The sequence below is a fragment of the Rhinoderma darwinii genome, chromosome 8, assembly GCF_050947455.1.
Source record: "Rhinoderma darwinii isolate aRhiDar2 chromosome 8, aRhiDar2.hap1, whole genome shotgun sequence".
Lineage (NCBI taxonomy): Eukaryota > Metazoa > Chordata > Amphibia > Anura > Rhinodermatidae > Rhinoderma > Rhinoderma darwinii.
Window position 1 is genome coordinate 104515496 of NC_134694.1, and position 17717 is coordinate 104533212.

The following is a 17717-nucleotide window of genomic DNA, read 5'->3' on the forward strand; positions in this document are numbered from 1 at the left end:
GCCGCTTATCTTTTCTTAACACAACAGAGAATCTGCTGGCGTCGTCTGATGATTCCAACAGACATAAGATTGTGTGCACTCCCTGAAGACAAAAATGACCTATTATATTTAGGAATAGTAATAAAGTTAGGTTCCAGTTCAGGACAATTGCACAGTTCTCTTCACCAAAGACAGAGACGTCAGGGTCTATGCCCCGCTCCCATGTTTTGTGTTTATTCCCGCTACAAACAACCTCTCACAAGCCCCACATGTATGCATGTAAATATATATATAATGTACGCTCCTGCAAGGAGAGAAGCTCTGGAGGAAGTAAATGCAGAGATAGTCATTCACTATTAAGGAGGGCAAGCAAACAGCCCCTCTGCCACATAAGAGGACACTAGTACTATATGGTATGTGATAGTTGGGGTTCTCCTATAATTTTACATAGGAGCCCAGAAGTATCATGTTCGGCCTCTGCCTGCAGGGATGTGATATTTGCAGCTCGACCCTGCAGGCACCCACAGCAGGATACAAGCGCCCTGTATAATATTCTGTAGTGAATAGAGAACTTACTGGGGATGTCATCCAGAGAGACAAGTATATATTCCTAGCTCAACAGCAGTGAAAGGGTTAAGCTTGAGGCCCCTCCCACCAGGGGGCGGGGTGTAGCCAGGCTGTGTGGCCAGGGTGCTATAAAATTCCGGGAGAGGGTGCAAGTTCTATTTATCACCATGGCACCCAAAAATATTGTCATCTTCGGAGCCACGGGAATGACCGGGAAAGTGACCCTGGCACAAGCATTAGATGCAGGTAAAGACATTCTTGCTACATAGAATGACGTCTATATCTACTGCACAGGACACAGCGTGACCCCTATACCCACTGCACAGTACACAGCGTGACACCTATATCCACTGCACAGCACACAGCGTGACACCTATACCCACTGCACAGTACACAGCGCGACGCCTATACCCACTGCACAGCACACAGCGTGACACCTATACCCACTGCACAGTACACAGCGTGACGCCTATACCCACTGCACAGTACACAGCGTGACACCTATACCCACTGCACAGTACACAGCGTGACGCCTATACCCACTGCACAGTACACAGCGTGACGCCTATACCCACTGCACAGTACACAGCGTGACGCCTATACCCACTGCACATTACACAGCGTGACGCCTATACCCACTGCACAGGACACAGCGTGATGCCTATACCCACTGCACATTACACAGCGTGACGCCTATACCTACTGCACAGGACACAGCGTGACGCCTATACCCACTGCACAGGACACAGCGTGACGCCTATACCCACTGCACAGGACACAGCGTCACGCCTATACCCACTGCACAGGACACAGCGTGACGCCTATACCCACTGCACAGGACACAGCGTGACGCCTATACCCACTGCACAGGACACAGCGTGACGCCTATACCCACTGCACAGGACACAGCGTGACGCCTATACCCACTGCACAGGACACAGCGTGACGCCTATACCCACTGCACAGGACACAGCGTGACGCCTATACCCACTGCACAGTACACAGCGCGACACCTATGCACACAGCGCGACGCCTATAGCCACTGCACAGCACACAGCGTGACGCCTATACCCACTGCACAGTACACAGCGCGACGCCTATACCCACTGCACAGTACACAGCGTGACGCCTATACCCACTGCACAGTACACAGCGCGACGCCTATACCCACTGCACAGTACACAGCGCGACACCTATACCCACTGCACAGTACACAGCGCGACACCTATACCCACTGCACAGGACACAGCGCGATGCCTATACCCACTGCACAGTACACAGCGTGACGCCTATACCCACTGCACAGGACACAGCGTGACGCCTATACCCACTGCACAGTACACAGCACGACGCCTATACCCACTGCACAGTACACAGCGTGACGCCTATACCCACTGCACAGGACACAGCGTGACGCCTATACCCACTGCACAGTACACAGCACGACGCCTATACCCACTGCACAGTACACAGCGCGACGCCTATACCCACTGCACAGTACACAGCGCGACGCCTATACCCACTGCACAGTACACAGCGTGACGCCTATACCCACTGCACAGCACACAGCGTGACGCCTATACCCACTGCACAGGACACAGCGTGACGCCTATACCCACTGCACAGCACACAGCGTGACGCCTATACCCACTGCACAGCACACAGCGTGACGCCTATACCCACTGCACAGCACACAGCGTGACACCTATACCCACTGCACAGCACACAGCGTGACGCCTATACCCACTGCACAGCACACAGCGTGACGCCTATACCCACTGCACAGGACACAGCGTGACGCCTATACCCACTGCACAGCACACAGCGTGACGCCTATACCCACTGCACAGCACACAGCGTGACGCCTATACCCACTGCACAGTACACAGCGCGACACCTATACCCACAGCACACAGCGCGACGCCTATAGCCACTGCACAGCACACAGCGTGACGCCTATAGCCACTGCACAGCCCACAGCGTGACGCCTATACCCACTGCACAGCACACAGCGTGACGCCTATACTTACTGCACAGCACACAGCGTGACGCCTATACCCACTGCACAGCACACAGCGTGACGCCTATACCCACTGCACAGTACACAGCGCGACACCTATACCCAATGCACAGCACACAACGTGACGCCTATACCCACTGCACAGCACACAGCGTGACGCCTATACCCACTGCACAGCACACAGCGTGACGCCTATACCCACTGCACAGCACACAGCGTGACGCCTATACCCACTGCACAGCACACAGCGTGACGCCTATACCCACTGCACAGCACACAGCGTGACGCCTATACCCACTGCACAGCACACAGCGTGACGCCTATACCCACTGCACAGCACACAGCGTGACGCCTATACCCACTGCACAGGACACAGCGTGACGCCTATACCCACTGCACAGCACACAGCGTGACGCCTATACCCACTGCACAGCACACAGCGTGACGCCTATACCCACTGCACAGTACACAGCGCGACACCTATACCCACAGCGCGACGCCTATAGCCACTGCACAGCACACAGCGTGACGCCTATAGCCACTGCACAGCCCACAGCGTGACGCCTATACCCACTGCACAGCACACAGCGTGACGCCTATACTTACTGCACAGCACACAGCGTGACGCCTATACCCACTGCACAGCACACAGCGTGACGCCTATACCCACTGCACAGTACACAGCGCGACACCTATACCCAATGCACAGCACACAACGTGACGCCTATACCCACTGCACAGCACACAGCGTGACGCCTATACCCACTGCACAGCACACAGCGTGACGCCTATACCCACTGCACAGCACACAGCGTGACGCCTATACCCACTGCACAGCACACAGCGTGACGCCTATACCCACTGCACAGCACACAGCGTGACGCCTATACCCACTGCACAGCACACAGCGTGAAGCCTATACCCACTGCACAGCACACAGCGTGACGCCTATACTCACTGCACAGCACACAGCGTGACGCCTATACTCACTGCACAGCACACAGCGTGACGCCTATAGCCACTGCACAGCACACAGCGTGACGCCTATACCCACTGCACAGGACACAGCGTGATGCCTATACCCACTGCACAGTACACAGCGTGACGCCTATACCCACTGCACAGGACACAGCGTGACGCCTATACCCAGTGCACAGTACACAGCGTGACGCCTATACCCACTGCACAGGACACAGCGTGACGCCTATACCCACTGCACAGGACACAGCGTGACGCCTATACCCACTGCACAGGACACAGCGTGACGCCTATACCCACTGCACAGGACACAGCGTGACGCCTATACCCACTGCACAGGACACAGCGTGACGCCTATACCCACTGCACAGGACACAGCGTGACGCCTATACCCACTGCACAGGACACAGCGTGACGCCTATACCCACTGCACAGGACACAGCGTGACGCCTATACCCACTGCACAGGACACAGCGTGACGCCTATACCCACTGCACAGCACACAGCGTGATGCCTATACCCACTGCACAGCACACAGCGCGACACCTATACCCAGTGCACAGCACACAGCGCGACGCCTATAGCCACTGCACAGCACACAGCGTGACGCCTATACCCACTGCACAGTACACAGCGAGACGCCTATACCCACTGCACAGTACACAGCGCGACGCCTATACCCACTGCACAGTACACAGCGCGACGCCTATACCCACTGCACAGTACACAGCGCGACGCCTATACCCACTGCACAGCACACAGCGCGACGCCTATACCCACTGCACAGCACACAGCGTGACGCCTATACCCACTGCACAGCACACAGCGTGACGCCTATACCCACTGCACAGCACACAGCGTGAAGCCTATACTCACTGCACAGCACACAGCGTGACGCCTATACTCACTGCACAGCACACAGCGTGACGCCTATACTCACTGCACAGCACACAGCGTGATGCCTATACTCACTGCACAGCACACAGCGTGACGCCTATACTCACTGCACAGCACACAGCGTGACGCCTATACTCACTGCACAGCACACAGCGTGACGCCTATAGCCACTGCACAGCACACAGCGCGACACCTATACCCACTGCACAGCACACAGCGTGACGCCTACGCCCGCTGCACAGTGTGACGGCTATACCCACTACACAGTACACAGCGTGACGCCTATACCCACTGCTCAGCCCACAGAGCGACACCTATACCCACTGCACCGTACACAGCGTGACGCCTATATCCACTGCACAGCGTGACACCTATATCCACTGCACAGCGTGACGCCTATATCCACTGCACAGCGCACCGCCTATACCCACTGCACAGCGTGACCCCCTACACGCACTGCACAGTACACAGCGTGACCCCTACACGCACTGCACAGTACACAGTGTGACCCCTACACGCACTGCGCAGTACACAGCGTGCCACCTATATGCACTGCACATTACACACCAATATACACTGCTGTGTAAAATGCAGCATGGTACCTATATAAGCAATTTTCTGCACTCTACAGTGTGATACCTGTATGCACTGTGCACTACCAATCACAGTATAACATGTATATACACTGTGCTGTACAGCGGATACATAAGCTGATATACTCTGCTATACAACAGATAATTACAGTCTTAAATCTGTGTAACAAAGTAAACACGTATACAGTACGGTATATAAGTTGTATAGTGTATATAGAATCTAGTATTTCCTGTGCAGATCTATACACCTCAAAATACTGCAGATCCTGCAATGTGGTATAACACGGCATATGCAGAGCCCATTATACTATTATACTAGCTGGTTTTATCCTGACACAAAGCTGAGCAAGTAATAACATGTTACATAAGAATGGCAGAAAATGTCTAGATGTGCCAAGAAATCTGTTATTTCACTTCTGCTCCATAATACAGTTGTGTTTATTCCTAGATACGGGATTCTTATAAGAGCAGGTTTACATAAATGAGGTCTGTACAGGTTCTCATTCGCTGCCTGCAAATAGAGATCTTGAAAATGGCAAAGAATTGAAATACAAATTTTATCAGAAAGTTGCAGAACTTTTCATTATACAATGATAAATCCAAGAAAGACCCTGTAAGGGTGCCCTTAAATATAGAGGCAAGAGCCACACGTGGTTATACTACAAATTGCCACGGTTTTTGGCCTCACAAAATTCTTTTTTTACAGATGAAGCCTGTGTTTCACTGCATTACGCTGAACTGCATAAAAAATGCAGGAGAACAGGCTGTGTATTTTTAGATGCATTTTTTAATGCAGTTTTTTCATCGCAACTCAACCGCTACGTGTGAATTTACCATAAGGTTGCCTTGTCATAGATCATTCAACCCCCTGATATCAATCAGTTTCCCAATTAACATTCACATTCTGCTCAGCCGAACATATACGTCATTTCAATACAGTATTGGGAGATAAGTGGTTGCCAAACACCTCTGGCGCCGCTTATATTGAGGGAAAATTAAAGAATTTGCCTGGAAAAAAAATCCATCCTGTGTTTGAGCAGCCATTTGTGAAGAACCTGCCAGGATCCATAGACATTCGATGGTGAACAGATACTGTCAAAATAGATGTGATCCACCAACGAAAATCAAATATCTATGGTCCGCCTAATGGTGAGGCTAGACGTGGTAGATAATTTCTGCCATGGATTTTGCCACAAATTCGTGGGAATCCCATGATAAATCCATGGCAAAGTACGCATACTATACATGTGTATTTTTTTGTGGATTTTCACCCTATGCATTGAAATCTACTATGAAAATACACGGCTTACCCGCGCAACAATGAGCATGCTGGGGATTTGAAAATATACGGCATGCTCTGATTTCCGTGTGGATTTTTTCCACTGCATGTGGATGGGGTTTTGGAACGTTTAACAGATACGTCATAAAAGCTATTGAAAGCGCACAACTTTTAACGGATGCCTGTGACGAATTGCATACGCTGGCATACGTCACCCATAGGACACAATGTTAAAAAAACATTAACGTTGGTATTTCTTTTTATTTTGGACTTTGCAGGATGGAATGTCGTAGGTAACTTGCCTTTGTACCACTCGGAGATAAGCTGCTGCCAGAAGTGTCTGGTAGCCGCTTGTCTCCCTCTTTATGAAATTAAACATACTGGTTTGGCTGAGACTAGGGTGCATGTTTATGGGAAGGTCGGCTGAACCCCATCTTGTGTATGTCGGGTGTTACTACCTATATACATGTATTACAGAAATTCTATATACACAGGTGTCCCAAGCTGTATAAGTTACATGTTCTATGAAGCAATAGGTTTTGTCTGGAAATGTTTCTGGATGAACATAGAGGGAATTTATGAAGTCCGCTGGTGTAGAAAAGTTGCTTTTTGCCTAAAAAAAAGTGCAACTTTTTTTACGCAGGCTTCTCCGCTCTTTTGAAAAGTGAATGTGGCATAATAAAAGGGGCAGGGCCACCAATTCCCGATAAATTTACTACAATTTATGCCCGAAAACTGGCGTAAATTTCAGCACAGATCGACTTCAGCGCTTCTTAATAAATTTGGCGCAGCTTCCTTTATATTAAGCCTGGCGTATAAAAGGCCGTTGCTAATTATTCCTCCCATAGTGAACATGCAGCCTGTGTAAATTCTGTGCTGAGTCATTGTGAGTGTTTGACGGTGATAAGCCAATTTTTGTGTCCCTCCCTCTCTAAAACCTGCTGAGCATTAACCATTTACTTCCAAAAAAAACAGTGAGGGAGATTTACTGCACCAGAATTCGGTCACAAGAGGCATGCGCCAAATGTATTATGCGTTTTATGCAGTTTTTAGTTTTGACAGTTTTGAAATGTCTAGAAAAAATGGTGTGACGAAGAGCCTTGAAATGCACCAAATTTATTAAAATTGTCTGAATTTTCAGGTGCAAATGATTGGTGTAAATGTGTAGCATTCAAATATCAATAACCAGCGACCAGGTAAATCACTAGAAGTCCGGTGCATAAAGCCGCGGTCCCTCAAGTTAGGGTACGTTCACACGTTTTAACAGATTACATCTGAAATTACGGAGCTGTTTTCAGGCGAAAACAGCTCCTGAATTTCAGACGTTTTTGCAAGTACTCGCGTTTTTCGCGGCGTCCATTACGGACGTAATTGGAGCTGTTTTTCAATGGAGTCAATGAAAAACGGCTCCAAAGACATGCACTTCTTTGACGCTGGCGTATTTTTACGCGCCATTTGTCCGCACAGAACATCGTAAAACCCATTGCAAGCAAAGGGCAGATGTTTGTAGGCGTAATGGAGCCGTCTTTTCAGGCGTAATTCGAGGCGTAAAACGCCCGAATTACATCTGAAAACAGGCCGTCTGAACATACCCTTACACCTACAAACAAAATCCACATAATAATAGTGCACGGCACACACAAGTATTTCAATGCTTCACTTCTTCATAAGTAATACGTGCAAATATTACTACACGGCTATGTTTACACAGGCCGGATACGTTGCATAAAACTACAAAGCTTATCCGCCCTGGTGCCCGCAGGGAGCTCCTGCTGAAAAATCGCACCAAATTGTGGTGTAGTTTTTCGGGCAGAATGTCGGTGGCGAAAAACAGGTTTTAAAAAAGTTATACTTACCCGTAGTGATGGCGACGCACCCCTCTGTCCTGCAGCCCGGCCTCCTTGAATGGCGTTTCATCTCATGTGACCGCTGCAGCCTATGATTGGCCGGGCTGGATGCAGAAGCAGAGAGATCTGGGTAAATATAATCTCTTTAATTTTTGCGGCGGAATCACAGCTTTTCCGCCGCAAAAATCGCAACATCTGCTATTTACATCCCCATTGTATTCAAAAAGTGAAAATCTGCAACAGAAAAGCAGCGATTCCGAAACATGAATTGACAGGCTGCGGATTAAAAAAGCTGCACCGCAGGTGAATTCCTGAGCGTTTTTTCGGCTGTTTTTTTCTGCAGCGTGTGCATGGGATTTGTTCAAATCTCATCCACTCTGCTGCTACTGTATTGTGCTGCAGATACATTGCGGAAAATCTGCAGTAATTACGCTACGTGTGGACATACCCTTAGGCATGTAGTGGAATTGCTGTGGATTTTACGTCTGGATTTGCAGGCGGAAAATATGCAGCGTAATACAGTAGCGGCAAAGTGAATGAGAGATAACCAATCTCATCTGCACGCTGCACAAAATCGCCATGCAGTAATTGACCTTCAGTGCTGAGTTTTTAATCCACAGCGTGTCAATTTATGCTACAGGATGGTTGCGTATTTGTTTCTAGTCTTCCCCAATTAGTTCAATGGGGACTGGTGGAGAGACGGTCGCGCGTGCGCTCTGCTTTCTCCGTTCTGTTCGATGGGACTTACGGAAACAGCTGAGCAGCGCTTGCTCAGCTTTTTTCGTAACTCCCATTGAACAGAATGGGTTGTTACGGAAACAAACAAACAAGCAGTTCCGCACCAGGCGAAAATCGGGGTCTGGAGACTCCCATCCTCGATTTAGATGTTGGTCCCAGATCTTGGACCCGCATCTATCTGCTATTTATGACATATCCTATGGATATGCCATAAATGTCTACGTTGGGATAACCCCTTAACCATGTTTGGGACCGAAAGGCCACCCAACAGTTTAAGCAGAAACCTAATCGTTCTATTGATTATGGCCCAACGACCGCAAAAATGTACCTCCTGTAAAGAGTGGAGGTCAGATAGCGGTATAGGTATAGGCAAAGTCCTAAACTGCGAGAGCAGACGTGGTAATACCAGCATTTTATTGGTCTGTATTAGTCCTATCCATGATAGATGGAGCTTATTCCATTTCCGTAAATCCTCACGGAAAGCATTATAAAGGGGGCATAGTTGGGGTGAAATAAACCTAAATACAGTAATTTAAGGAGTCACAAATATAATCCAAAGTTAAGCTGTATCAATATCGGTCTCTTATCCATCCGATATCGGTCTCTTATCTATCTATCTATCTATCTATCTATCTATCTATCTATCCCTCCATCTCATGAAAGGAATATCGGAGTATCTCCTAACCTTTGTTTGTGGGGGAGGTCTCTGTCGTAATTTCTATAACTAGTAGATGAATAAAAGTCCCATCTTGTCTGCAGGATACAATGTGACTGTCCTGGTGAGGGACCCGGCTTCCCTCCCCGCTGACGAGAAGCCTGGACGGGTCGTTGTTGGAGACGTGCTGAATAAGGCGGATGTCTCGAAGGCCGTGGAGGGACAGGACGCTGTTATTATTGTCCTGGGGACCAGGACAGACCTCGGTAATGAACTTTAATTCTCTTCTCCTTATATTCTGTATATTTTGTTGTACATTGTATTCATCACCTGTTTTATATTGCGTTACAAGCGCTAGATGATGGAGCGATATAAATAATCCCTTAATGTTGTTCAGAAGTAGTAGATTATAAGTTCTCAAAGGCTATGTAAACCCTAACAGGTGGATTCTGCATGTCAGAAACACGCAGGACCCGCTGACACCGACCTGACGGATTTGGGTTTCAGTGCAAGATACTGCTTCTATGTATCCAGAATACATAGAAGCTGCATGTCAAAAAGTTGTGTTTTTTTTAAAATAAAAACTAATTCAACAGTTGTATTAAACACCATAATACATAGTTTTATTAAAAGTGTTTCAAGGTTTACATAGCCGTTAAAGGGGTTTTCCAATCATCAATATATTTATCACCTATCCAGACGATAGGTGATTATTATCTGATCAGTGGGGGTCCAACCGCTGGGACTCCTACCGTTCCTTAGAACAGGCTGTCCCTGTGTTCCCCATATGAATGAAGCGGTACTGCACATTCTCGGCCACCGCTCCTTTCATTTTTATTGGGCTGCTGGAGATAGTGAAGGTTTTCCCAAAATCAATATTTATTACCTTTCCACAGGATAGATGATAAATATCTGATCGGTGGGGGTTCGACCGCTGGGACCGTTCATATGGGGCGCACAGGGACGACCGGGTTAGCCCATCTTGGAATCAGTGGGAATCCCAGTGGTCGGACCCCACCAATCAGATATTTATCACCTATCCTTTAGATAGGTTATAAATATTGAATAGGAGAAAAACCCTTCTAGGTTGGGAACACACACGTGTTCAGTGCGGATACACTGCATTAAGCTGTGCAGCGTATCCGCCCTGAACACCACAGGGAATGCCGTCCGGAAAATGTCACCACAATGTGATGCCTTTTTCCGGCGGAATTTCCGTTGCGAAGCGGCACCGGAAAAAAAGAAAAAGTCCATACTTACCCCCTCCCGCTTCTCGGTGCGTAGTCCGGCCTCCTGGGATGACGTTGCAGGCCATGTGACGCTGCAGCCTGTGATTGGCTGCAGTGGTCACATGGCCTGCAACGTCATCCAGGGAAGTCGGATTGAAGAAGCTTGAAACTCTGGGTAAGGATAACTTTATTTCTTTTTTATTACTTGCGATTTTTGCAGCGCATCGCTGTGATTCCGTCGCAACACACCGCTTTGTTGCGGGTTTAAGCACACAATTGAATTCAATAGGTAAACCCGCAACAGAAGGGTTCCGTATCCGCATAAATAATTGACATGTTGCGGTTGAAGTAACCGCACCGCAGGTCCATTTATGTGCAGGTTTTTTTTGGTGGAAATTTACGGCAGTGTGGGGATGAAATTTGTTGAAATCTCACCCACACTGCTGCTACTGTATTACACTGCGGATATCCCGCAATTAATCTGTTGCGGAAAATCGGCAGTGTTTACGCTGTGTGTGTTCCTACCCTTAGGAGTAAAGCCATTCTCATTCTCAAACACGTTTACATAGTGACCAAATAAGTGGCCGACTACTGCAGGAGCTGCTCTTACCTAGCAGAGTGGAAGCGCACTCTGACATTTACCTAATAGGACATATGTACAGGGATTGTGTTCATGAGAAAACACTTTAAAACCCCTTCACGCGCCGTGGCCGATGATCCGATGGAAAATACATATTGTAGAGCTGACTTACCGATCAGTACAATCCTCTCAGCCGGCAAGGAGCGTCCGTGTTGCCTAGCGAATTCTCTGGTGAAAACTGTGCTAGGCAGCCATGTCGCTACAAGAAGCAATTACATTACCGATCGTGCGTCCAATAATTATATTTTTATGCCAGCACAATCGATGAAGATTAATATCAGTATAAATAGGAACGCACTAGGCGGATACGCTGCATAAAACTACACCGCATATCTGCTCCGGAACCCAAAGGAAATTCCGTAAAAAATTTGCACCAAATTGTGGAAGTTTATACTTACCCCGGCCGTAGTCGTGGCGAAGCCTCCCTCTCTTAGCACAGCGTTTTATTTATGGCAGAATTGCAGTGTTTCCACCGCTAGAGTTGCAATAGGTTGCGCTTTGTTGCAGGTTTTACCTCCCGCTGAATTCAAACGGGAAAACCCATAACAGAAGAGCAAAGAATCCACAGCATAAATTGACATGCTACGGCTTAAATAACCGCACAACAGGTCAATTTATAACCCGTTTTTCAGTGGATGTTTTCCGCTGTGTGGGTGAGATCTGTTCATATCTCGCCCACGCTGCTACTACAATACGCTGCGAATTTGCCGCAATGAAATCCAGTGTTTACGCCTAGTGTGTTCCTAACCAATAACGTTAATCCCTTATCCACTGATAAATGTTAGATCAGTAGGGATCTGACCTCTATAGTGTAGTACCCCCGTCTTTACCTCCCCAACACGAATACGACCGTGGTATGGAGGAGTTTGTATGTAGTGGCGATCAAGCATGCGCTCTCCATTCCTATTGACCTCTGTATTGGAGAAGCTGAGTGACCGTCTCTGTGGTCATCACATTTTTGGGACTATAGAGCCGTGTTCACTGCTCATCGTGGCGTTCTGATCCGCTATTGTAGTGGCGAGGCAAATGCTTCTGGTGCATATGGTAAAGGCATCTGTCCTATTACTGTAGATGTCTCATAGGAGATCACATTGATCTGCTCTCGGCAGAAACTTGCTAAAGCTTCCAAACTTCTTTCCCAACAGGAAAAAAAAGGTCTTGTCATTGACGACATTGAAGAATATGTGTATAAAGGTCACCGTGTCTTGTCCAAGGTTGTGCGCAGCCTGCCCACTAGTGGTGCACTACGAGAATCAACCCTGGGATTATATAATCATGACTTTTTTTTTTTTTTTTTTATATATGTATTTGACTACTGTTAAGGCTACGATTTACTTCTGTTCATTCATGTTTCTCTGTCGTTACGGGTTTGTAAAATGTAGATAGGATCAATTCTTCCTTTTAGGGAACTGCCAGATTTATCTTCAGATACGGCTTATATATGGTGTAATTTGTTATATTGAGTAATGTCCACTAGGGGGAGGCAGCGACTAGTTACTAATATTTTTTATCGAGTTGCTATTGGAGCGTATGGCATATATTCTAAGGATTCATTCACATCTTAATGTTCGTATTAATCCTATTTTCGGAGGGTGGCAACTAGGAAGTCAATGTTCATAAATGAAGCTAAAGCCGGTGTTTTTTAAGTAGTATTTTGGTCTGTATTCTCTCATAAAAGTCAATACTAGGGCAACACTGAACTTGCATATAAAATATAAGTGCATATATAGGGGGAGATTTATTCGTACTGGTGCATTGTGTTAGCGGATACAAAACCCGTGCAGCATGCGTCAGATTCATCATGCCGAGTGCCAGGTCGGATGCTGCATTGTTTTCCAACGCTTTTGGCAGAAAATCTTAGTAAATAAATCGCCATCTTCCTTGACTTGAAACACCCACCTAATTTTCAGATACATTTGTCTGGAATGCCCCCTTATAAATGCAGCTACACCAAAATTCTGTTTTAAAGGGGTTGTTCCAGAATAGACTATGATCACTTATCCACAAGATAGGTGATAATTGCCTGATCACAGGGGGCCCCACCGCTGCGACCCTCACCAATCACGAGAATGGGTGTCCCAAACCCCCCTTTCCTCCTGACTCCTCGACCGCGTTAAGGAGGACATTAAGAGGAACGGCAGTCGAGCATGCACGTTGCCGCTCCATTTAAAGTCTATTGGAATGAAGGAAACAGCCGAGTACAGTGCTCAGCTGTTTGTTTGTTTGTCCAATTGACATTGAATGGAGCGGCAGACACATGCTCGACCTCCGCTTCATTTAATCTACTATTTACTGCAGGGGTGCAGTGAGGAGTTGCAGGTGGTTTGGGACCCCTCTTCATAAGATCGGTTGGCACCCCCAGCAATCGGACAAATATCACCTATCCTGTGCATAGGTGATAATTGAGTCTGGTACAACCCCTTTAAATACAATGATAAACTGGCACCAGTGTTGTCTGTATTGAGCTGTATATACAGTAAGCGATGTGTATAGCCTAAGGCTGCATTCAGATGACCGCAATGCGGCAGTATTTAAGCATCCATAATACGACTACAAGGCCCGGATTCCCCATGGTTCAAGCGTTTTAACTAGTCCAGGGCTTGTGGCCGTATTATGGATGCAAAAAGGCAGCCGCATTACATCCCTATAAATTTGGCCTTCGTGTTTTGTTTTGTTTTACTTCATCTTGGGTAATGTTTTTCTCATGATAAAACAATGACACGATGACACAATATATTAACCACAATATTTTATTCTGGGTAACACGTGACTGTACGGTCTTTGCACGGCGAGTAGGTCACTGGGAGCAGAACAGCCTCTGTTTTCAATACAGATGAAGGCCCCAGCCCTACAATCTGCGATAACGCAGGGGTGTAGCTATAATGGTCTCAGCGGGGCCCTGGAGCCGAAGTAGACCTAAAAGGTCCCTCCGCCTCAAATGAGGAGACCAGTACCAAAAACGACGGTGATAGTTGGGGGCCCTGTTACGGATTTGCATTGGGGCCCACAACCTTATTGCCTCTACTATAACTGATTATTTTATTCATTGACAGGGCCAACCACAATGATGTCAGAGGGAACCCGAAATATTGTAGAGGCAATGAAAAAGCATGGCGTTCGAAAAGTGGTGGGCTGCATGTCTTGTAAGTGCCGTGATTTAGTTCTTTGTTTTTTTTTCCATTTAGGTTTTTTTTTTTTCATATCCTGAAACCAACAATGACTAAAGCGTCATTTGATCGGTGGTCATTGGCATGTCTATGTGCGCTGGGATATAAATGTTGTATTGGCGCATAAGAGTGTCCATTATGGTCCTTATTTATCAAAACTGACAAACTGTCCTCTTTACCCATAGCAACCAATCACAGTAAAGCTTACATTTTTTAAGAGTTGTTGAAGAAGTGAAAGCTGTGCTCTGATTGGTTGCTATGGTCAACAAGGCCAGTTTTTCTTGTGTAACGAATTTGAGTGTCTTCACTCCCTGCCCCCCATGAAGCGTCCATCGTCCTAATTAGAAACCAGGGATTGAATATAAGGGCTCTGGAACTGTTTTTTTTTTTAAAAATCTAGTTCCCCACCGTCAGCTGTATATAAACGGCCGGCGGTCGAGGTCCTTAAAACGCGCTCCATACTGTATTTACGGTGCCGATTCAGCTGGCTGTCCGTGCGATTCTGCTGTGAGTTCATCTGAAGCAGAAATCTGGGGCTGAAATTCTGATTGCTCCCGCAGATGTGCCAGCGGATGCGCACGCAGGTTGACCCCATTATGATGGAATGGAGCTAATCCATGTTTTTTCCGTGTGGATTCCAATAATGAACATGACATGCCGTGGATTTTAAAATCTGCAACGCGTTCCTTATTCTGCACAGACTTTTTTCCGACGCATTTGAATAGGGTTACCAAAACCCCATACACTTGCATTGGTTGAAGAATGACGGCGGATTTGATGAGGATTGAAATGCAAAATTTGCGCCTGAATCCTCATCCCTCATGTGTGAACATGGCCAGAAGGTGATGAAGTTCATTTAGTTACCAATCAGATAATTTTCCTGTACATAATTTCACATTATTGGATTAAAATGTTGGCATCTGATCAGATACAATTAAAAAAAAAAAAAAAAAAAAAAATATATATAAATAAACATCAGTGCCATCCCGAATGCCATGGTCATCAATAATCTCCTTTGTCTGCTCTGTTCAAGCCTTCCTACAGTGGGATATCGCCAAAGTACCATCTACCCTTCTGCCAGTGACTGAGGACCACATCCGGATGTACCAGGTCCTGAAAGACTCCGGCCTGGACTATGTGGCTGTTCTTCCTCCCCACATTGCAGGTAACCAGGACCATTAGGGCTTTTTCTGAAACCTTCAGGTCCTGAATGCCCTAAGTGATTGATATCCGAGTTATATGTTCAGCAAGTGCTCCATGTACAGGGACGTCCAGTTGGTCATCATAGTCCTTACTCCCGGCGATCCGTTTTTAATGCCAGGGGGAGCTGCAGGCAGCCACATATGTATTACACAGCACCACTTACAATGAATGGGCGACCATGTAAACTGCAGTCACGTGAAGTCCTTTCAGATCGCTGATGTCCCTTTTAATAGACATCATGGGAAGTCTTGATGTTTGGAGACTCATCAGTTCGCAACAGAGGAACTGTAGACCTTATGTTTGTTTTGTTACAGTGCCCAGGGAAATGGATGGATGGATGGTCTTTTATTCATGATGGGTAGGGCAGGTGCTCTGCGAGATTAGGCTTTAGATTTTAGCTGATTTTATGGCTCTGTAGATTGTCAATATGCAATGTGATGCCTTTATCATCAGTCTGAACCTTTTATATAACTCTCCTACTCTCCATGTTCTCTACCTGTGCAGCGGATAAGCCTCTCACTGGCGATTACACCGTGAAAGTTGGCGAGCGCGGAGGGAATGTCATCTCCACCCATGACCTTAGCCACTTCTTCCTTCGCTGCCTGAACACATCAGAGTATGATGGGAAAAAAGTCACCTTGTCTCGGGACTACTCTGCCTCGTAACAGCTCCCTCTGCTGGTGGGGGATGTAGTTACATTCCTAGCTACTGTACAGTCCTTCTTTTTGAAAAATTGTTACATAAAGTAACTAGAAACAATATCATTTTCTATCAAATGAAACCTAATATTGCTGCGAAAGTTCATTTCTCTCAAATATTTTCATTTCCACTAACATTTGAGATTTAATATCCTCTAGCCCGGTCCTAATGACTGCCTAGGATGTGATTATAAACTGACAATAAAAACATCTTTCCACTGGATAAGTCTGTTTTTGTTTTTTCCTCTAGTGATCCTAGTGGTTTGATGCCCCAACAACCCCCTCCCCCATTCTGCCATCTTGGGTATAAATTAGGAAAGCTGGGCAATAACTCCACATTCTTATCTCTGCTTTTAATTCGACTGTAAAAAAAATATAAAGCGTAATATGTATATTGACAATTTTTGCAACTTTCTAATCTTTGGATTCTTATTGCCTCACCGTTTTCAAACTTTTTTTTTTTTTTTGCTGTCAATGAATGGAAACATTCTATTTTAAATCCAAAAACTGAAAATCAACACAGACCCAAAAATACATATATTTTAGAAAGTTTCAAGGCTTTTTATTATATTACTATTTATTTATAGAATTTATTAATTTATTTATTTAGTTTACGCATTGCCTTATTGACTGCTGCAATTTCCAGGCACTATTGGTCCAGGCATTTTTATGGGATTCTTCTGCATTAACTTCACATTTCCCGTTTTCAACAATAACAATTCTAGGAACATCGCTATTTTATTTTCTGTTTTAAAAAAACAGTCCTGATGCTGTTTGCATTGCTGCAGTTCATTCTACTGACCACTAGGTGGCTTTGCTGTGGGTGCCCTTTAAATTCTAGGTATGCATCAGCAAAACTGCACTGTGTGAATAAAGCCTAAACGGCCAGCACCTAGTCTCCGCAGCACCAGATACTGATCATACATGTCTCCAGCCAAGGAGAGAAGTCCTTTTAAAAGAAGTGACTATTTTTCAGGACTACATGTAATAAATCAAACATTCCTAAAATAGGCCCTGTTTGGTGCCACAAAGATGGTACATGTAATTATCCTTGGGCACAGCTGCTGAGGGATACACGTTGTACCTGGTGGCATAGTGCAGGGTGTGTATCTTCCGCTGGCTGGTAACAGGGTGTATTATTACTGAATATTCTAGCAACTCCTCTGGTTCATTACTCCACAGGAAATGCTTTCGCTGCCTCCCCCTCCTTTTTCACTCCAGTATTCC

The 17717-nt window shown here is 46.3% G+C and overlaps 1 protein-coding gene across 1 annotated transcript; it reads left to right on the forward strand.

Moving 5' to 3' along the window:
• Positions 1-624: 624 nt before the first annotated feature.
• BLVRB (biliverdin reductase B) lies at positions 625-16716 on the forward strand. The gene is made up of 5 exons (XM_075836097.1): positions 625-792; positions 9658-9819; positions 14476-14565; positions 15623-15754; positions 16297-16716. Exons 1-5 carry the CDS (start codon positions 714-716, stop codon positions 16455-16457), a joined length of 624 nt encoding a protein of 207 aa, XP_075692212.1. The 5' UTR covers positions 625-713; the 3' UTR covers positions 16458-16716.
• Positions 16717-17717: the final 1001 nt, after the last annotated feature.